The 23,074-nt window shown below is 33.4% G+C and overlaps 1 protein-coding gene across 6 annotated transcripts in view; it reads left to right on the forward strand.

Annotated features, from left to right (window-relative positions):
- Positions 1-23,074, forward strand: part of LOC132734946 (prominin-1-A-like) — a 36,895-nt gene that overhangs the window by 1,236 nt on the left and 12,585 nt on the right. For 2 of the 6 annotated variants that reach the window (XM_060721832.1, XM_060721835.1), the window contains exons 2-10: positions 6,959-7,257; positions 8,074-8,132; positions 10,430-10,638; positions 11,226-11,346; positions 12,058-12,124; positions 13,055-13,150; positions 14,044-14,243; positions 14,659-14,733; positions 15,168-15,231. In XM_060721832.1, coding sequence (XP_060577815.1) covers positions 6,969-7,257; positions 8,074-8,132; positions 10,430-10,638; positions 11,226-11,346; positions 12,058-12,124; positions 13,055-13,150; positions 14,044-14,243; positions 14,659-14,733; positions 15,168-15,231 — 1,180 coding nt within the window. In that variant the 5' untranslated portion in view covers positions 6,959-6,968. The other 4 variants (XM_060721838.1, XM_060721833.1, XM_060721836.1 and 1 more) reach the window with 4 other exon arrangements.

Below are 23,074 nucleotides of genomic sequence, written 5' to 3' on the forward strand. Positions count from 1 at the left end.
GGGTTACAGCACCGTAGCTCTTCCGGCACAAACCGGGGATGATCCGGGATATGATAAAGCCGAAAGAGCTTCGGCAGAGCCCCGATGAATGCTGGCAGAGCCTCGGTGAATGTCGGCAGAGCCCCGGAGGATAACGATAGAGCTACGGTTGATCCCGTTAGCGCCCCGGCAAAGCCCGGTTCATTTCCAAAAGAATCATGACAATTTGCGATGATTGCACATGTTTGTATTAAAACCCTTCCCTATTTCCCTTCTATCAAGTATTGCATATCATTTTTCAGAAAATCATCATGAATTACTATTCTGGAACAATATATATTAAATAAAAATTATGTATCAATGTTATCATTTTCGCGCGTTTTCAATCCACAGGGGTTCTACCGGGGCTCTGTCTGAATCGTCCTGGGCTCTGCCTGGTTCGACCGGGGCTCTGCCTGGGTCAACCGGGGCTTTTCCGGCGTCTTCCGGGAACGACCGGGGAAGCACCGGCATGAACCGTAGCTTCACCTGGGCTCTGCCTTGATGATCTGGAGCGCATCCTGGGTGGTTAGTTGGAAATTACCGTAGTGCTGCCGGGGTTAGTGTGACCGCAACAATAATTTCACCCCGGATTTTTACCGAGATGGTCCTGGGCTCTGCCGTGAGTCAGTGAGACCGCAGCTTAATATTATATTAAAAATGTTAATGATAAAATGATGAAAATTAATGAATAAATTCATGAACATTTGTATTTATGAAATTTTCTGATTTTCGAGATTTTGGAGGATATCGATCCCGGATGTCAATGTCTGATATTACAGAAAACTAAAATAAGCAAAATTCATTTTAAAACGTACATGTATAAGTAGAAATACATAATTTCATGATTTAGTCGAGACAAAATGTTATAGGGGTTTACCCGTGCCGTTAGACGGCAGTAACTTACGAGCAGCCATAAAAACGTCCAAAGTTCGTAAAATAATAAAACCTGTTGAGTCTATTTACTTTAGAGTAGCTATATAAGATAATATATAATGATAATAAATCTGCCTGTGACACGCACATGCACTCAGAGTAATAAATCAGACTCAAAACATATTTTTTATGTTCCATTCACGATTCAGGAATAATGAAAAACTGACACTAGGTAGATACATGTAGTAAGTAAAAAAATGACACAGACAGGAGCTATGAAAATAAAATGACACGCGGCAGGAAGAATGTAACAATGACGCGAAGCTGAAAGTATGAGAGAGGCAGGAAGTATGTAAAACAAATGACTCCAGACAGTTTGTTTTGTTTGTTTGTTTCATTTTACGCTTTTTCCCAACAGTATTTCAGTCATGTAGGCGGGACTCCAGACAGGAAGGATGTGAAAATGACATTAGGCAGCAAGTATGAGAATAAAATGACACGAGACAGGGAGTTTGAAAAAATGACACCGGACAGGAAGTATGTGAAAATGACATGAGGTAAGAAGTATGAAAAATGACATGATACAGAAAGTATGAAAAATGACACTAGGCATGAAGTTTTGGAATAAAATGACACGATACTGGTATTTGTAAAAAAAATGACACCAGGCAGGAAGCATGTACAAATGACATGAGGTAAGAAGTATGAAAAATGACATGATACAGGAAGTTTGAAAAAAAAATGACATGTGTGAGAAAGTTTGTAAAAATAACACGAGGCCAAAAGTATATATAAAATGAGACAGAAAAATATGAAAAATGACACGAGGCAAGAAGTATGAAAAATAAAACGAGGCAAGAAGGGTGAGAATAAAATAACACGATGCAGGATGTTTGTAAAAAATGACACCCAGGAAGTATGTAAAAATGAAATGAGGTAAGAAGTCTGTAAAAATGACAAGAGAGAGGAAATTTAAAGAATGACACGAGGCAAGAAGTATGAAAAAAAATAGACAAGACAGGAAGTATGTTGAAAATGACACAACTCATGAACTATTAAAAGAAAATGACACGAGGTAGGTCGAATAAAAATGACAATGAGGCAGGAAGTATGTAAAATTGTCACGAGACAGGAAATTCGAAAAAAAATGACAACATGTAGGACGATCATCGACACGAAGTAGGAAAAATGTATTATATGATACGAGACAGGAAGTAAAAAAATGACACACAGCAGAAAAATGGAAAATGTCACGTGGCTGGAAATATGAAAAGAAAATGACACCAGGCAGGAAGTGAGTTAAAACTGACGCGGGACAGGAAATATGAAAAAGAAAATGTAAAAAGTATTTTTGAAAGAAATATCAAATACTCTAGCATCGGGAGTATGCCCTTATAAGCGAATTAAAAATGTTTCTTTGAGATTTGAAAATTTTAAAGGAAGTCTGAACGTCTTTATACAAAGTATACTTTAAAGACAACGACGTGACAGTCAGTCAAATAGACAAAAAACCACCACCAACAACAAAAACAACAACAAAAACAACACTTAAAGCCATAAAACCACCACTACCAACACCACCACCACCACCAACAACAACAACAAAACACTTAAAGTCACCATGAAAGTTTGTAGACCACATAAATAGAATATATTTAATTCAGAGCAAAACTAAAAGACAAAACAAAGTATGAAACATCTGAGTTTTCTTCCACTTTATTATTTATTAGAAATTGAAAGACTAGTAATTGATTTTATAGATCAGCAGACTATAAATTATTGATAAGCTACTTTATGAAGCATATCATTTCCAAGTAAAGCTTTTTTACGTTTTCCGAGAACTGTGGTATAATGGGATAATCGATAACAAATCTGAAAATTTTACCTGGCTGAACAATGGCCGAACAATTATAAATTATCGCCAAATCAAACAGTTTAAACTCGTTTGCAAACTGTCGGATCGAGTTAATTATCCTTGTACAGCGATCAATATTTGCAGAAATAGTTTGATTTAAAGTTCACAAGAAAGGGTGTTTTTTTTTCGTTGAAAACGATTTGTTACACTCGAAATGTGTCCATTTTTTCTCTTTTATCATTGTTTACTCGTTCCCGGAAACTCTCGCACATACTTCGAAAATGGTTTACATATTTAATGTATTATTTCGTGAAAATTAAAAGTTCGAGAAGAATGGGAACTCTTCTAGTGCGTAACATAATATCTTTTCCTCGGTATATACATTATATATTGTTTCACTATGCTTTATTACTGCATTTTATAGGCTTTGATTTCCAAAGCTTATAGCGTTCAGTTATTATTCCGTCCGGTTTTAGTTATGTATCTTTAAGTATTTTTTTTGTTTTGTTGGATTTTATGTCACCATGACACTTTCATACGGCGACTGTTCAAGACAACCTCAGGTGCCCCATGTGTGCATTATTTCAGGCATGACCGGGCACCTTAATGGAACCACTGACTTATCCTAAGCAAGCTAGATAGCCTCCTCACATTAAAGAAACCAAAGTTCCTACCAGGAGTCGAAACAACAGCAGTGAGAGGCAAGCGAGTTTAAGTCGGTGATCTTAACTGCTCGGCCACGGTTGCCCTATCTCATTTTTTTTCATTGCCAACGAATTTATTTTCATTGCCAACGAATTACGAATGTTTTTATACATGTAACTTTGCAAATCAAAGCACGAAAGTAGTTCTACAATGTGACTTATGAAGTAAGAAATAGAGTTTGTAATCTTCTTATGAGTAACGAATGTATTTTTTTAAAACTCCATTAAAGGCACATTATACCTCAGAAACAAGTTAATTTTTACTTATATAGAAATATGAATTTTATAACGTTTAAATAATGGTTTTAGAGCGTGTTAAAAGATGCTTATTACATGAAGTAAGTAGCGCTAAATTTGAATTCTCACACTCCTCGTGATTTTATCACTATACACAAAGAAGTAAACCGGTGTTAAATTGCCAATAAACACATGTATATGCGTCTGTTATTTTTTCTCCTTCGATAATATAGTTTACAAAGCCTTTTTAAAGCAACAATAATAATGCATTTTTATTGATATTTTCCGTTCTTAAATTGTTTTATTTTCATATACATTGTAATGCTAAAATAATATCTCACATACACAATTTTTAATGAAAAATCGGCGCCAATCTGTAAGCAGCGTAATGACGTCATTCATTCATAGCGTCGCCCGAATGACGTCATTTTTAAACTGACATCAAGCACTGAAATAATCACAATACAATCCGGTTTGGCACGTAAGTTTAAATTGTTAAAAACTTAATAAAATAACATTTTTTTCTGATTATTTCTTTTGTTTATTAATTTAGAACTATTTCTTAGCGACAGTAGGGTGTGAAATAGAACAGCGATATACGAAAATCGGCAGCGGAAGTAATATCCGCGTAAATTAGTGATCCCCATTATTTTGTCTTATTATATCGGCACTATCGGTGTTGTTTTCACAAAAGCAACAAAGTGTAAACAAATTACTAGTAATTTGACTTCCTTACAAACTATTACATCACTATAACTGTTTCAATTGCCAAAAGCAACATAAGAACAAGATAGGTCAGAAAATTGGCCAATGAATAACTTTTTGGAAACTATAAATATACGCAAAAATACTAAGCATTTAAAAAATTAACATTATAGCGTTTTGATTAATAATTTAAAAGTAAAGTCTGTACCCAGTATCGGTAATATTGTGGTTGAAAAAATATGTCTAACTGTACACATAAGAATGGCAATTGACATACAATTTTATCCAAATCTAAAACATCGTCAACAGGTAAACATTTTGTACTTTCTGTTTCTAAAATACAATATACTATAACATACAGTGTATATTAAAATTTACAAGCTAAAATGGTTGCAAATGGATATTCTCAAATTGATTCTGATTATCAGATCATAAATTTTCGATATACTTAATTTTCCAACGGTTGATCAATAAATACATTCGTTACTCATTATGAAAAGCTCACACCATAGAATATCACGTGGTACATTTACCCCGGAGCAATCGCATTTTTTCGGCCCTTTCCGTCAGTCTTCGGTCAATTATTATTGACAAGTAAAATGGTTTCCTGCGGGGAACATTTTTAATGATATAAGATATTTCATTTAACTATTTTCAACATTGTTTGGTGGGACGACATAAAGTCGATCACTATAGAAGAAGGTCTTTGGAAACTGGTGACCGTTGATGACCGGAGAAAGTCGAACATAAAACAATTATTTCTTTTTAAGAAAATGATTAAATAGGGCTACCATTTTATGAATGGCAGATGCCACTACGATCGAATATTTTAATTTTGTAGATTTTCAGTGTAAACAATTTATTGTCTGTAAAATTTGAGATACAAATTAAAGAAACATTGATAATTTTCAAACACATCATTCAAGTTTTTCCACCTTAAACGGTAAAATATTTATAGAAAATTAGAAATATCACGTAATAGTTTTTGTTCTTAATTAGATGTAATTCTGCCTAATTCCCTAGAGGTAAATCCGTAACGTACCGGCAAATGGTATTTAGCCAGGTTTTCGAAAGGGTCAATTAACCAATCATGTACGGTTTACAGATCACATGCTCCTCCATGTACCGAAAACTGGTCACGTGCTCCTCCATGCCTCAAAAGTTAAACGCGTACCAATACCCTGCGGTCTCCAGACCGCAGGGAATAATAGCCGAGATGTTCCGATCTCGGAGATCGGCGAGAAGTTCCGAGTAGAAATGATGCCACAAAACAGATAACCACTGCGCAGATTTCTATTGATTCTATTTTGTTGTTATTATCGCATGTTTCTTTCCATAGAATCAATGCTCGCCCGATATATACCTGTTGCTGTTACGCGTAATAAGGCGATATCGATCCTTATATACATGCTATTTTGTTTATGTACCCGTTTAACAAACAAACAATAGTAGTGAAAAAATGTTTATACATTGAGGGAAATAACCGGCTTTGTTCGGCTAGCTTAACATGTTCACACGTGTGGAAAGGGGAAAAAAGATAGACACTACCATATTTATTGCTTTAATATAACGGCATATTTAGTTTTTATAAGTCATCATTAATTCTGTTCTAAGACGATGACAATCAATAGACAACATGCCGCTTACATCCTTATATGAAAATATGTGATTTTTTTTCATTGACACGCTATACACTTAAAAAATCTTTGCGGATAACATTTAAACAACAGTTAAGCGTGATGAAATTGGATATATATTTTTTGTATTTAAAACAGTTTTAAATGTCACGGTTGTGTACTATCACAAAAATGTTCATTCTGCAGCAAAATGGTTGTAGAAATAAATGCGCTTTAAACTTTGTGTCATAAAACATTCAAGATTTTTAGAAGATTTAATAGTTTTTTTGTGTAAAATTTAATGAACTCTTAATAGGATAAAGCTGAATACAATGTAAACAGTTTCTGTATAATTAAATGAGGGATAAAATAACGAAATTTCATATCACCGGAACAAAAAAGGTATTGTTCAGTTTTAAATATTTTCACGAATATCAAAATATTGTGTTGCTATTTGCATTGTTCTCTATTAAAATTGTGAAATCCAAGATAAGAAAACGATAAGTACCATCTGTTACTTAATTGTCCTGCCTTTGGCTTAATCAATACAAAAAAAGATGAAATTTCAAATTTACAGTAATCCGGATTTGCTTATAGAATAATCGGTGTTTTACTAGGTTCATAATACAGGTAATTTATTATATTAAGTGATTTTTATAAGATATTTCCTTCTTTTGAATGTTTTCAATATTTTGTTCAGACGAACATTGTACCAGCAGTATTTCGTTCAGACGGCAACATTTCAGACGGACATTTTTACCTGTCTTTTATAGTTACACTTCACACAATATTGGTAATATTTCTATGAATATATTTATTGGTTTTGTGTTGATTGTCATAATTCAGGTCATTTATTACTTTAAATGAGATCATGTATTATATTTCTAATGAAAATGCATATATCTTAGCACAATAAATTATTTTGATTTTTTTTATACAATTTTCAGATCAAGTAATATGCCGGATTTCGTGAAAAACTACCCGGTATTGGCTTCTTTCATCTTTGTCTACATCCTCGCACTGGTTCCCAGCATAAATGGCGCTGACCCAGTTTACTCACCGCAAACAGTTACTGATGTCAGCGGAAACAGTGCAGACAATTCATCGGCGATTTCCTGGGCTAGTTTGCCAACCGGCGAACCGTTTGCGGCCGGGAATCCAGAGAGAGTTAGCGAAGGCCTCGAAGCGTACTATGATTTTGCTCACAATTTCATAAATTCAGTATTTATGAAAGGAATTCCTGACGGTAAGAATATCTAATTTTAGACAGAAATAGAAGCTTTATTGAGGTCCATAAGCCGGGAAATGTAAAATTAAATAAATTAATAAATAAATAAATAAATAATTAATTAAAAAAAACACAAAAAAACAACAACAACCGGGACGAAAATCCAAAAAGATTTAGAGGATTTTGAATAAGTGCAGGGTCTTTCTATTTGAAAGACACTGATGAGTGTAAGTTTACTATTACTGAATTTATTGAACGAGTTGAATAAAATTATATTATAAATATATATTATTATTTTATTTAACGTGTTCAATAAATTCATTAATGAACCTACACAAATATAATATTCTTTTTATCACATACCGAAAATAAAGACTTTTTTTAAGTGAAAAAGAATAACTTTTTCATTTTGCGCGTCTTTGCGTTATGTTTGTTCAACGACGTCACTTCAAAATACATGCACGTGCAATACAGATGTTAAACTCACACTTTGATCTTTTGTCCATGTCTATATTGTTAGGATATTTATCTAGATCTGTTGTAGTGTTACGTCTTATCTCGACCGGTGCCGACCAAGACTAACCGACAGATCATGGTCTGCACTCTTCGCTAGTCATTAAATTTTAGTACAATATATACATATGAGCCGCGTCACGACAAAACCAACATAGTACGTTTGCGGCCAGCAAAAACATTATGTTGGTTTTGTCATGACACGGCTCATATTTTGAATTTTTCCGGTATATTATGAATGGTTTTGTCCAGACTGAATGATTGAGAAGTCCATTTAAGATATTTAGCCGAACTAATTGTTTATTTGTATTTAATTTTCAGAAATAATTCAGAAAGGTCTTGCAGGTGACTTTGGAACAGTTGTCGACAACTATCAATCCGTGAGTATTCCAAAATATTAATATTACTATTCATTGTCTGCCGATTCCATAGTGTAAACCGAAGATCTCCGAACTTTTACTTTTTTTTACTGTTTACGTGACCTATAAATAATGCAAAGAATTAGAATTAACTGTACCATTAAATGGCATTAATATTACATATATGCAAAGAAAAATATATTACATGTAATAGTACCATTACAGTCAAACTTTTGCTAAATTTTAGAGATAAATACTCTTTTGTAGATAGCGAACATTGAAGTACAAATTTATACTTTAATTAGACAAGACAAGAAAAAACAAGACAATTAATTTTGTTTATCTAAGACTCACTTTTGTACATACATTATCAAAATTTAAAAATGTTATAAAAGAAATACGTGTACAAAAATAATCTAAAAGAGATATGAGAGATTAAGAACATAATCACAAATAATAATAAGAAAACCCATCTAAAACAACATTGAAACATTAAAATATTGTTAAAAGCTGAAATATGTGGCAGCAATAAAACTTAAACTACGCATATAAAACAAACGCGTACTAACTAAAATTCAAATTTTGACAATGGTTCATGTATTACAGAGTAAAATTAGTCATTATATACATGTAATTACCAAAATGAGAGCGGTGACCTAGTGTTTAAGTTGTCTGCCTCTCAACCCAGGAATCATGGGTTCGAGCCCTAATCAGGCCACGACCATATTTCTTCATATGCCAAAAGTTCTAGTTGGTTCAAGGAAGCCGAATCGAAAGTGATTAATATAAGTTGCAAGAACTTGTTTCGCAATCGAGCTTAAATAAATATATTTAAACCAGATAATAACTTTGTTCATTTGATTAATGTGAAGTATCAACTCGTTTCAAAAATAAACCTACAAGATTGAGCATGAATACAAAAAGTCAGTGTCTTTTTTAAAGCGTCATCATACACCATTCAATTAAATTTCCTTGTCTGCATATTTTTTAGATGATTTTGTAGCTCGATTATAATGTGGACATTGTATTCAAGGGTAAACGAAACGAACGCGTCTATTTAAAGAATAACGCTCATAAATAGAATAATTATTGATATTGAAAGCTTGTAACTTAATACCTCTTACGTCCTTGAGAAATACAATCATTGCACAGTGCACAGCTTATCTGCTGTTACATAATATTAATGGGATTATGTTAACATTTTTAGATAGACAGAATTTTATTTTTTTACGTAGGCCTGGGTCATATTTCAGTGATATATTTTTTATAAATTATTCAATAATTAAACCCTCAAGCCCGAGAAGTATTAATCTTTTTAAACAATTTAGATATACTTTGCAGATATCCTGGAAAAAATACATTTGGCGAGATCAAATCGATTGTTTCTACCACTTGGAACGTTTGACACCTTTTCGAACATTTTTTTGTGCCATAGCTGAGTCAGCATAACACTTTTAACAACATGTTGTCAGATTTAAACATTGCCAGAGGTCGAAAAACTAACTATATGGATTCTTTCATGTGAGGAAGCTATCCCAGCTAGCTTTCATAACGTCGGTGGTTCTACTCAGGTGCCTGTTCGTGCCTGAAAAAAAGCACGGAAGAACGCCTGAGGTATTCCTCCACCAGCGAAGCTTGAACGTCGCCATATGACCTATACTGTTTCCGTATGGCATAAAACCCAATTAAACAAACACTCACTTTGTGCATGGGCTGATTGTTAGAAACAACATTCACTACAATTCATCCAATATGAAAAAATGAAAAATTTGTAAAATTATGAAAGAAAACGCTACTTGAACCGTCATTTTTGTATTGGTTTTCTGCCCAATGTAGATAACAGAAAGTCACATGATAAAGTCACGTGGTTTCAGCCTTATCAATCTCATGAATTAATTTGAAAGTAACTTCTAATGATGCATTAATATATATAACAGTTTTAGTTTCTGAATAGATGCTTTTCACTTATGGATGCATAACCTCCCCTTATTTCACACAATTCTTTCAGCTATGTGTACCCTGATAGAAATCTTATTGATATCGGTGCTATAATAAAATTTTATCCATATAGAAATAACAGAATTCATCTTAATCAATTGTTTATGCTGTGTTTTTTATTTTGCAAATATACGAGTACATGTATTACATGTACCCACTTTTGGCTGCCGCTTTTAGCAAGGGAGGTAACTTTTGCATTACATGCACCCATTCAATGTTTATCCACTTTTGGCAAGGGCTGTAACTTTTGTAATATCGGTACAATTGAGTATACAAACAATATACTGTTTATTTTATGTATTTATGTTGTGTTTTTACAGTATGTCAATTATTTCCTCGGGTATGCTATATGTGTGGTTATTGGAGTGCTGTTTATGCTCATTTTCCCAATTGTCGCCTGCTGTTTCTGCTGCTGTCGGCTGTGTGGAAATTGTGGCGGGAAAAAGCAACAACTACAGAAAAGCGCTGATAACACATGCCGGAAGTACACATTCGCCGGCATTCTTTTTGTATCAACTGTATTTGTATTGTAAGTAAAATAAATCAGGTCGATTAATATAATTTGCTCTACAACTTTTAGGGGTCAAGACCTGCTTTAGGATGGCGTGCTTTTAATTAACTGTTGATAATAGGGGCAATAAAGAATAGGCTAGGTAAAAACAAACAATGGTAACAATGAAATTTTATTGCCCGAAACCGTGTGACCGAGATCACGAACACGTTTCTTATACATAAGCCTCGCTTTGATTATATCATCTACACGTTTGAATTTAAGTCATATACCTTCATGAGATCACTGGAGCTCTGAATTTCGTTTTGGTGGAGGAAGACCTCAGGGACTCCTCCGTGCAATATTTCAGACACGAGCGGCCACCTTAGTAAAACCCGTGACCTCCCGTAAGCAAGCCGGATAGCTTCCTCACATGAAAGATATCATAGTTACAAGTGGGATTTGAACCTACAGCGGTGAGGGGCAAGTGGTTACAAAGTCAGTAACTTTTACAATGTAATAAGTAATACGAGTCTTCCAGAAACATAATAAGATAAAATCTTCAAATACCATTGTCACAGATATTCTTTTATTTAAAAAAATGGTAATTGATCTTGTATTTTCAGGGTTGGGACAATATGTATATATGTAAACAACGACAATATGACGACAACATTAAACAATATTCCGGAAACTGCCGAAGACAATATTAATGATATCAGAACATTTGTAAACAACACAGTTAATGTAAGTTAAACATTCTTTGCTGTTGATTGTTTACTTGTATTACCATTAGTGACATTTTGGAGAATAAATGATTCGGAAAATAATTTAAATCTACAACCGATGAAATGAATTGACCGTGTAATGAAACTGATTTTACCTAGTCATGAAGAATTTTTAACATCTTCAAAATGTCCGCCTTTTTTCTTTTTTTTTCTTCACTACCAATGCCATAATTGGACAGTCTTCAACAAATGACATATAACATAATTATTACGTTTAATTACAGCCGGAAGTTATTCCAACCAATTAAAAATGTAGGTTATGTTCAAGGTCAGTTAAAATATTAAGTAAAAGAGAGACCCCTCACTTGCCGAAAAATAGTGAATACTTTCTATTTCGGACCATCAAAATCATTATAAAGGCTCCATCCTGTGGAAACAGTTACCCCCAATTTCGTCCCGTCGCTAAATGAGCAGGACATATTCCCTATCAAACATTTACCATCACCTTTCCCCGGAAGTTCGCGAAGAAGAAAAAGACACAATCTCATTTCCACCAGTCATTCCGTGCATTCCAACTTTGATAGGGTTGTTTTTGGACTGTTGCATTAATCTAAAACTTAATTATAAATGGAAGGGTATAAATAAATAACTTTTGTTTGACCAATCAATACATTGCGGGAAACAACTTTGTCATGCTATAGATTATGATGTCATTGTTTTTATATTTCAGGAGGCACAGCATATCGTCACTAATAACTTCAAGTTTGTAGAAACAACCTTATTTAGAGATCTAGATAGTAAGATTTTGTTGTTATTCAAAATATAGTTTCGCTATATGCATCACTTCCTGCTTAAGTTTCACTGTATAAAAGAACATAGATATCAAAATAACTGACTTTTTCCGCCAAGTATGAAATTCAATATTCAGTTTCCTTATTCATTATTTATCTAACCAATACGAATTTTCTGTCATTTTTCTTTTTTGTGTGCATAACAAAGTGGGTTATGAAATGTCACTGTATTGAAATACTGTTCAATATGCTATACTGCAGTAGAGTCTAAAACGACTTATTTATCTTTTTCAGTATGTCAAAATTTGATAAGAAAATCTTTTGAAATATTCAATCAATTACTTTATTAGCGAGCTCGAAGCGAGCTTTTAATTACATTGGCAAGAAATTTTATAAGGACCGCTGTAGATGCGTATTTAAGGTCGCTGCCTTAAAATCACGTGATAGCTTACGTAATATCGATGGCTCTACTTTATTGGCTGTTTGTACCGGAAATGATGTATTGGTACCGGAAGTCTTTGTCATTCAGTTGAGCACATGATCATTAAATGTCAACGTGACTTTAAAACCTTTCACCCCTTTGATTTTGTGTAATGGATTTGCCCAGCATTAAATTGGGAACGGTCTATTTAAAATATAAGGGATTTCAATATAAAAATACAAAAAATAAGCTAGTAAACGTATAAAACATGTTCAGACTGCCCGGATGTGCACACTGGCTCGGCTGTATGTACTGTAGGCACAGGCTTACTACTTTTAATTTAGAAAATCACACTGTCACGATTTTTGTGTACATGTTTCTATACTTCTAAAGTTTTAATGTACTAAACGGTTCTCTTCTGTAATTTGATCATGCATAATTAACACAAACAATAAAACTGTATGTCACGGTATACGGTATAATCCATCGTTTAAATGTGAATCAATAATTTACAGATATTGGTTACCTTGTGGGACTGCCATTGAAGACGGATATTGAAGATAATACGAACATCACGAGCGTACTGTCGTCTGCTTATTCATTAGCGGATAGTAATTATAAACCTTTGTTATTCTGATATGTTTTTAAAAGATGTTTTTGATACCATACCGTACGTGATTTTTGAACAGCCAAACTATTTATCTTTTGTGTCCAATGTATAGATTTGATCCGTAAACAACGCAGATGTTCCTATACATGTATATAGATGGGCAGATAGCCACATAAAACTCAAGTCAGGCCCATTATAATACGTGATATAAAATGTGTTGCGAAAAGATTTGTTTTCGTGACTTTATGTGACTAATAAAAATAATACAATAAAACATACAAATTTGATTATCAATGTAATTGTAGTACATGTGTACTAGTAAATGAATAACTATAGCCACCGTGTGGCACACTGGGGTTTCGAACTATATACATTAACCTTAACCTTAGCTGCATGCCTCCGGATGAGCCAAAAATATTTCAAGAAAATCAAACTTGAGGTGAATGTACTTAGATTTTAAAAATTATAAAGACTCAAGATTGAAGAAATATTTTACATGTTATGTGAGTTTTATGACTGTTTTTGCAATATATATCACACTATTTCTACTAGTGACTAACGCAGATTTACGTAGATTGTTATTGCCGTTTGTAATGTGAAATTTAATTTCTTTGTTCCTTTCACAATATTTTTCACAATATTTTACATTTCACCAAATTAAAAAAATAAATAATGAAAATAAGCATGAATCTGGAGGCATGCCGCTTTAAAAAATTAAAATGTACGATAAACCTGTAAAAACTGGGTCATGTTCGATAACTATGAATATGATTTTAACCTTTTGAAGAAATATGTCTTTTTCTGCTTAATAACTGTACCGGTAAAATTAAGTTTGACATATTTGTTGATTTGAGCGCATTGTACATGATATCACACATTCCGTCATGTTTACAGGTCTAACTGCAGCAGACGAAGCGTTGTCGGCTGTTGAAGCTAATAAAACTTCCATGGAGACGGCTGTAACGGACCTAAAAACTGCATTAGATGACGTCATTACTAAGTTAGACGATGCATTTGCAACTTGCGCCGGCGCCTGTCCTACGACTGGTAAACCGGATTATACTGGCGCTTCACCGGATATAGATACTAGTGCAGTATGTATTATACTTCACAATTTGTAAACCAATCACTGAATACGTGCACGTGAACCAGGGTATACGGTATCGTAATAGGTACAACTACCAAAATCCACCGGGACGATCATTTCAAAGCCGGCTGCAAATTTGCGAGTTTATTTTCTAATGTTATTGACAAAGCTGATAAACGTTTACTATAAATTATTATTTGAAACATGTTTTGTCATAAATATGCTACCATGCTTCCGCGTGCAATGACGTCATACTGAATTCCCTTATAATTGATTAAATATTTACATACATGTAATGAATTATGCAGGTAAAAAATCATACTATAAATATTGTGTAATAAACCGTTTTCTTTAATCTTAAGACTACACAACTGTTCAAATGAATCTGAATATCAGTTTTCAAATTTATCACGTGACTTCAGTTTCCAGACATAAGTGACGCAAGAACTAGTATGGACAGTGCAAAGGGAACCAACTTAACCGAGCAAATTGTGAACGTAAGTTTCCTGTAAAAACATTAGTTTCTTGTTACAATTACCATTAGTAATGTTTAACTGAAAAATCAATTTGTTTAGAATTATCATCTGTTAGCCTTATCAACGCAAAAGGAAAGAAAGGTTAATCCTTCATTACAAAGAAGGAAACAAACGTGCGCTTGCCGTTTCTATTGCCTCCCTATTATATATACATTTACGATGAGATGCGCACGCATCGTTCGTTCCGGAAACCAAGACCATTGATATTGTTAGGAATTGTCCTTGTTATGCGAAAATCATTCATCCTTTGATTCCTCGAATAATCTTGACTTCTTTGTAAGACAGTAATGTGATATATCATGAAACAAACATAAGTCATAACATTGACACGCAAGATAAATATGTTGCAGAAATTTTATATTTTATACATGAATAGTATGTAATGTATATTTAAGGCCAACAATGAAATAGATGACATACCAGATAGGGTGAGCCGTGACGCTAATAGCACAATTGTTGGTAAGTATCCAGAAATGCAAAACCTTTCATATCTTATACCACCAATTAGTTATTATTCTCTAATATTTCAATGTTCGTGAAGTTGGCAGCCTAGCAGCCTAGCAGCCCAGCAGCCTGAAGTTGGCAGCCTAGCAGCCTAGCAGCCTGGCAGCCTAGCAGCCTAAAGTAAACTAAGAATAGTACAAACATGAAATCGTCGGATATGAATCGGAAGCACATACTTAGACCATTGCACGTCTTATTTCAGTATCGCGATCTTTATTTTTTTAAATATTGAACTTTGTTTTTTTTTATTTTGACGCTTCGAAATTTGTGAAGTTAGCAGCCTAGCAGCCTGGCAGCCTAAAGAAAACTAGGAAAATACAAACATGTAACCGTCGGAAATGAGTCGATAGCACATACTTAGACTATTCCACGTCTTTTTTCAGTATCGCCAGCATGCCCACTCAATTTTAAATGTAGGGGTACATGTACCCCCTGTCATTGAAAATTGGGGGTACATTTCAAAATCTGGGGGTACACATAAGTTTAAACATGTTTTTGTTTGTAAGAACATTTTATATAAATGTAGTATAATATAGTATAATTATTGTTTTGTTTTGTTAATATTTTTCATGAAATTATTTCATTTTAATGCATCAACACATGGAAATCGTTTTTTGTTTGTTTTTTTTTTTTCACTTTTATACCAAATCAAATTTTATTCTGGTTAAATAAGTCCACTCTATAGACAAAAAGTTTATATTTGTAAAAAAAAACGTAAATGTATATAGGCAGGGTTTAGCGGAATGAATAGGAAAATCGTGTACAGCTTCACACAGTGTGTTAGAGATTCATTCGATCGACAATTATTTTAGCAAATATCTTCAAAATGGGGGCAAATTGAAGATCGATATTTAAAGATTTAATGCTGATTTAATAATAAAGGAACAATTCATTCTCATGTTTGGCTTGGAAACTGAGAATTTTTGCAAAATTTTAGGGTTTCTGAAATTCCGGCGAACGTGAAATCGCCGATGTTCGGGATCAATTTTCGGATCAAAGAAAAGCGTACGTGTATTTTGGTTAGTTGTCCTGGCATTTCGGCACAATATGTTAAATCATTTAAACTCTTATAGAACGTTTTTGCAAGAATGAAACGAAAGCAAAATTTTGCTTAGAAAGTGCCGAAAATTTCGAGAATAATTCAAAATTACACTCATTTGTAATTTGAGAAAACAGTCTTTAAACTTGCGGCGTAAATAGTCGATATTCTTATCTTTTTGTCGGTAAAATTTGCTAATTTCCAATCAACTGTTGATCAAAGATGTTAAATTATCACCTCGTGTTATATCTGGTAATTACATGTACAGCGCGTGTATACATTAGTCTGATCTCTATTGCGTGATAATGATTGAAAGTGTTATCGCTGATTGGCTAATCGCTTCACGGGTCGATGTGCATAGGACCGCCTACCTATAGACTGACACGCGCTGACGTATTTGTGTATTTGTGGTCGTTTGATGCGTCCCCAGGCAAAATTAAGCGTACATAGGCTATCCCAAACATTCATTCTGACGATTTTACTTTGCGTGCATGTACCCCCTGCTTACAATTTTTATGCGTGCATCTAGAATTTTGTGCGTGAATTACGCACTGTAGTGCGTGAATGGGCATGCTGTATCGCGAACTTTATTTTTTTAAATATTGAACTTTTTTTTTTTTTTTGACACTTCGAAATTTGTGAAGTTAGCAGCCTAGCAGCCTGGCAGCCTAGCAGCCTAAAGAAAACTAAGGATAATACAAACATGAAAACCGTCGGAAATGAGTCGGTAGCACATACTTAGACTATTCCACGTCTTTTTTCAGTATCGCGAACTTTATTTTTTTAAAAATTGAACTTTTTTTTTTTTTTTGACACTTCGAAATTTGTGAAGTTAGCAGCCTAGCAGCCTGGCAGCCTAGCAGCCTAAAGAAAACTAAGGACAATACAAACATGTAAACCGTCGGAAATGAGTCGGTAGCACATACTTAGACTATTCCACGTCTTTTTTCAGTGTCGCGAACTTTATTTTTTTTAATATTGAACTTTGTTTGTTTTTTTTTGTTTTTTTTGACACTTCGAAATTTGTGAAGTTAGCAGCCTGGCAGCCTAGCAGCCTAGCAGCCTGGCAGCCTAACAGCCTAGAGCCTGGCAGCCTAACAGCCTAAAAAAAACAACTAAGGGCAATACAAACATGTAAACCGTCGGAAATGAGTCGGTAGCACATACTTAGACTATTCCACGTCTTTTTTCAGTATCGCGAACTTTATTTTTTTAAATATTGAACTTTGTTTTTTTACTCTTCGAAATTTGTGAAGTTAGCAGCCTAGCATCCTGGCAGCCTAGCAGCCTAGCAGCCTAAAGAAAACTAAGGATAATACAAACGAAATGAGTCGGTAGCACCTACTTTGATCATTCCACGTTTTATTTCAGTATCGCGATCTTTATTTTTTTAAATATTACTGGTTTCCTAGCAGTTTCCGGCCACAAATCGCACTTTTTAACAAATAAAATAAAAATCAGTCAACGGAGGGGTACAAAACTTTGACAGGACAAAGTTAGGTACCTGTCCAGCATTGCCATGTGCTTAATGTTGCACTTTCATTTTACTTTTTAATTGGAATATATGCCTGAAACGTAACACCTTTTTTCACCTTTATTCAAAAATTCATAGCAGTTTTCCGGACCATTTTTATTTTGAATATAATTCTGTACCATAAAGCAATGTTAAGATGGTTTTACAAGACAAACAGAACTTCCCAACCTTGTCCGTGTAGTCTGCAATAATATTTTCCGAAGTATTGATTTACCTAAAATGGGGTCTTAGTTATTGCGCATGGATACTCAAACCATAATTCCCCAGGTGTTACTTATTTTTGAAAGTCGCAAGTTCTCTTTGTAACTTTAAATAACAGACAAAACTTCAAAACATAAATTGTACTATTTTAAATGCTGTTTAGCATTGAAAACTAAAGTCTCTCTGATTGACGAAGTAATGTGGATGCCTTACTGGTAAAAATAGACTGTACTGGGCGAAGATGATAAACGGCCGGAAAACTGCTAGGGGACGGAAACTGCTAGGAAACCAGTAAATTTTATTTTTCATTCTGACGCTTCGAAATTTGCGGGATTAAACATGTTTACACACACCCGTGCCGATTTTGCGACTCCGTAAATATGGTATTGCACGGCCGTGCATATATTTTGACGTGACGTTATAAGCGTTATACAAATATATAGAGAATAACATGCTACTGTCTTTTGATCATTGATTCTCCACTAAACGTGCAAATTAGAAAATATTTTGTCCCTCGAGTATATTTTGTTGCACTGCAGTTGAAAAATACTTTTTGGGCATTCTATTGCTTCATTACATAGTCATGTATGTAAAGCATTCAAATTAATGACTTAGTCTGTTGGATTTATACGAAAATATTATCATGCAAAGGTGCTGTATAACCCATTATGTAATGTCCCCAGGCTTGGGTCCCATATTACTGTTGGTTTTACATATTTTCACCTGAAACATGTGTTGAAGAAAAACTGCTTTAGTATTAAGTTTTAGTTTAAATGTCTAAGTGAGCGATTTTTATTGTTTTCTACAGTGAATTTGAAAAAAAGTTACCAGCTGAAATGCATGTCCCTCATATATTGAACAGATACGTTACTACACTTCAGGTAAACCTGAGTAAGAGTAATATGAACTTGTAACATATTAATAGTTTGCTATTGAACTCAAGTTTTATCATATTTCATTATTCAAAAATAATTTTGACGACAATATACATGCTAGAACCACAATGACTTTGCAATGATGAGGCAATTTGGATTATACTTTAAAATGAAACAGATACGTTACCATGATATCCCACTGAGAAACATTTATCATTACCAGTACTTAAAAGTAGGATCGCATTTATGCATTATTCAAATATATGCTTTACAAAAATTAATATTTCAATATATTTGGCAAACATGTGTGTATATCTGATATATTTTAGTTTTTTGACCAACAGATACGTTACCAACAGATACGTTACCAATATTTATTGTTTGAATCTTAATTGACGATTTTGCTCAATTTTGAAATGGTTTTATGTAAAAATTTACAGAATAACGTACGTGTAGCCGATAAATGATGCTTTGATCTCGATTTTATTGGAAAACTGAAAATATGAATCAAATATTTGAAATTCAAGGATTAGTTGAGTTTTCTAGAAAATAAAATGTTGAAAAACAGGAAAGAAACATTAGAGATTTACTGTTTTATTTCCTGGAATAAATATATGTTGATATCTTTTTGATTTGCAAAATTGGTATTTAAAATAAAATGTAGAGGACTGTATAACTTCTGGTAACGTATCTGTTTATCATAGTAACGTATCTGTTTAGACAGAGATTTGAGTACTGTTTAATATATATAACTAAATCTTCAACGAAACTTTGGTTTAAATAAGTAATACATGTATATGGTTAGGCAATATATGACAGCACTGTAACTTAATGAAAAAAACATATTAAAGTATTTTTAAATGAATGCCCGTTAGTTTCTAAATTTTAGTCAGGGTCGTATCAAGATTTTCTGTCTATGGTAGGGATGGACTAATTGGATATAGCTCAAAATCTTGGAGGTGCACATATATATGGATTAATTCTTACTAAGTTGGTTTTCTTTAAGCGGTACCATTGTTTCTGATATAATTTTGTTTAATGTAGATAAGCAAATACATGTTACGGCTTACTCATATCACGAAGTATGACAAAATCAAGGATCGAGATAGTACCAGTATATAAAGAAAAAGTATTTAGAAAAAATAAAGACAATTGAACAGCAGATGAACCAAAAAGACAACAGAATGTCAATTCACACTAGTCTATGAAACACATTAATCTAGCTAATACATATTCTAATAGATGAGTGTCTTTATTCAAATGTTCTTGTTAAGTTCAATCTGTTTCTTAAAGTCACAATGGTATTTGACTATTTGAAGCTACACATAAAACAATAAAACCTAAAAAAAACTTTAAATGATATTGTGTGTTCTGTTTAATATTAAAAGTACTGGTTCAGACATATTATTTATTGGTCAGTTGTTTAAAAAACTTTATGGATATCTGTCTATGTGTTCAGGATTTTTCATACGTTTGTTCATAGAAGAACTGTGAAACAGATACGTTACTATGATTTAATATTTGTTTCCACTTAGCGGAATAAATTTATACTGTTAAATAAATTCGAGCTACATTTTGTCAATAGATAAGTATGGAACATAAGTATTTTTATTGTCCTAAAATGCTTTTATAAGTAACTCATGTATTTGGAATAAACAAGTCTGATTAATAAGTAACATTTTCATCAGCTTCAGTTCACAAGCTATTCATAGACGTTGATTTTTTTTTAAAATGCATATTAATGCATAATATTTTGTAATATATACTGGTGCTATAATGCTGAAAGTATGATAATAAATTTCTTAATCGTGTATATTCATGCTAATTATTTCTATCTAGTCTCTGAAAGCAATTGGAAAAATGGTAACGTATCTGTTTTTGCACAAATCTCGAATTCTTGGTAACTTAATTTCAGGAAATATTACAAGTTTTTTGGTGAAATGTTAAAAGAACCAGTATGTGTTCAATGTTATACATGAGTTGAACCAACTAAAAAAGGTGTCTGGGTAACTATTCGCAAATGTCAATTATTCACTATTAGTTACAGGCTAATTTGAATGTTTAGTGGAGAATCAATGTGATATCAATTTTATCAGGCGAGGCTGATATGGGCTCGAAAGGGCGAGGCTTGCCGAGCCCTTTCTGCCCATATCAGCCGAGCCTGATAAAATTGATATCAAAATACAGTAGCATGTTTTTCTATTTATCATGTAACACATAAAAACTGTCAAAATTTTCTATCAAAATAATCTACTTTCAAATAGCCAATTTCGTAGAAAGGGGCATTTTTGTTCAAAGAAATAATTCTTGAAAACAAATTCCTACGCCCCTGAAATTAAGAATTTGTAAATGGTGGCCCTCTAGATTATTTCCTGTGATAATAGATACAACAGAATGTAACACGATAAGATTCTTACCTTTAAACATCGATCCAAAAAATCCTTAAGAATTACATAAACTTTAAACCTACTGCACTTTCTGCCTTGAATTGTCAAATTCAAAAGTTCACGATAATTTCTTGTTCTATGAAATCAAACAAAAGCTACACACACATGCCTCTTATTTTTTGAACGAAACAATTTATTCACTTATTAAAGAATAATCCGGAGAAATAAAGTAAACATTTACAAATTCTCAAAGAAAATCGTCTAGTCTGTTTGTTATGTTTACATGTATAGTGTGACGTGGACATCGATGATGTCATTTGCAATGTAAATTATGACGTCACTTAATTAAGTTGGTGATTAACTATTCGCTATCTAATTTATTCGTAATTGAAATTGAAATCAAAATAATAAATGAATAAAAATCGCATATTGATTCAAGACTTGTAAGGGTATGAGATTACATTGTAGAATTCACATGCTGATGAAAATGAGAATACCTGTATAAGCAATTGAAAAAAGTCCGTTAAAATGGGCGGGGCCTATTTTTGATATCAGGTTACTGACCTGATATCAAAAATAATTATCAGGCAAGTGTTATCGGGCAGTTACCATAGCAGTTGCATGATAAAATGTAAAGACGCGCTAAATATTAGCGTTAAACTATAGGCGCGTCAATGAAAAATGACTCTTATTTCACTTTAAACGGTCTTTATATTGGGTATGTGATAAATAGAATATTAAATTCGTGTAAGTTCATTACTGAATTTATTGCACTCGATGAATAAAATAATATTATGCTCGCCAGAGGCTCGCATAATATAATTTTATTCAACTCGTGCAGTAAATTCAGTATTGAACTTACACTCATTCAATATCCTCTATTTTCGAATAACGTAGGAAGTAGTCTTGGTCTTAACATTTTCGCGGCTAATAATGTCGCTGTCTATGGACAATAAGCGACGTCATGTGACTTATTTATGATATGCTATTTTGTATGTATATGTTTATAATGAAGTTGACGATGTTCAACGCATATTTATTTTAGGTCTGTAAAGATAAATCGGTTGGAATGTAAAGAGATATACAATGCATATGTTTAAACGAACACATTAATGAACATAAAGATTATCTGAACTTAAGAACAATACCCATTTGATCAATAGCCGCGATACTGAAAAAAGACGTGGAATAGTCTAAGTATGTGCTACCAACTAATTTCCGACGGTTTTCATGTTTGTATTATCCTTTGTTTTCTTTAGGCTGTTAGGCTGCTAGGCTGCCAGGCTGCTAACTTCACAAATTTCGAAGAGTAAAAAAAACAAAGTTCAATATCAAAAAAAAAAAAAGTTCGCGATACTGAAAAAAGACGTAGAATAGTCTAAGAATGTGCTACCGACTCATTTTCGACTTTTACATGTTTGTATTGTCCTAAGTTTTCTTTAGGCTGCTAGGCTGCCAGGCTGCTAGGCTGCTAGGGTGCCAGGCTGCCAGGCTGCTAGGCTGCTAACTTCACAAATTTCGAAGTGTCAAAAAAAAAAAAACAGAAAAAACAAACAAAGTTCAATATTTAAAAAAATAAAGTTCGCGATACTGAAAAAAGACGTGGAATAGTCTAAGTATGTGCTACCGACTCATTTCCGACGGTTTACATGTTTGTATTTTCCTTAGTTTTCTTTAGGCTGCTAGGCTGCTAGGCTGCCAGGCTGCTAGGCTGCTAACTTCACAAATTTCGAAGCGTCAAAATAAAAACAAACAAAGTTCA

Source organism: Ruditapes philippinarum, unplaced genomic scaffold (genome assembly GCF_026571515.1).
Source record: "Ruditapes philippinarum isolate M1 unplaced genomic scaffold, ASM2657151v2 ctg7165_1_1_1_1, whole genome shotgun sequence".
In the NCBI taxonomy this organism is placed as follows: domain Eukaryota; kingdom Metazoa; phylum Mollusca; class Bivalvia; order Venerida; family Veneridae; genus Ruditapes; species Ruditapes philippinarum.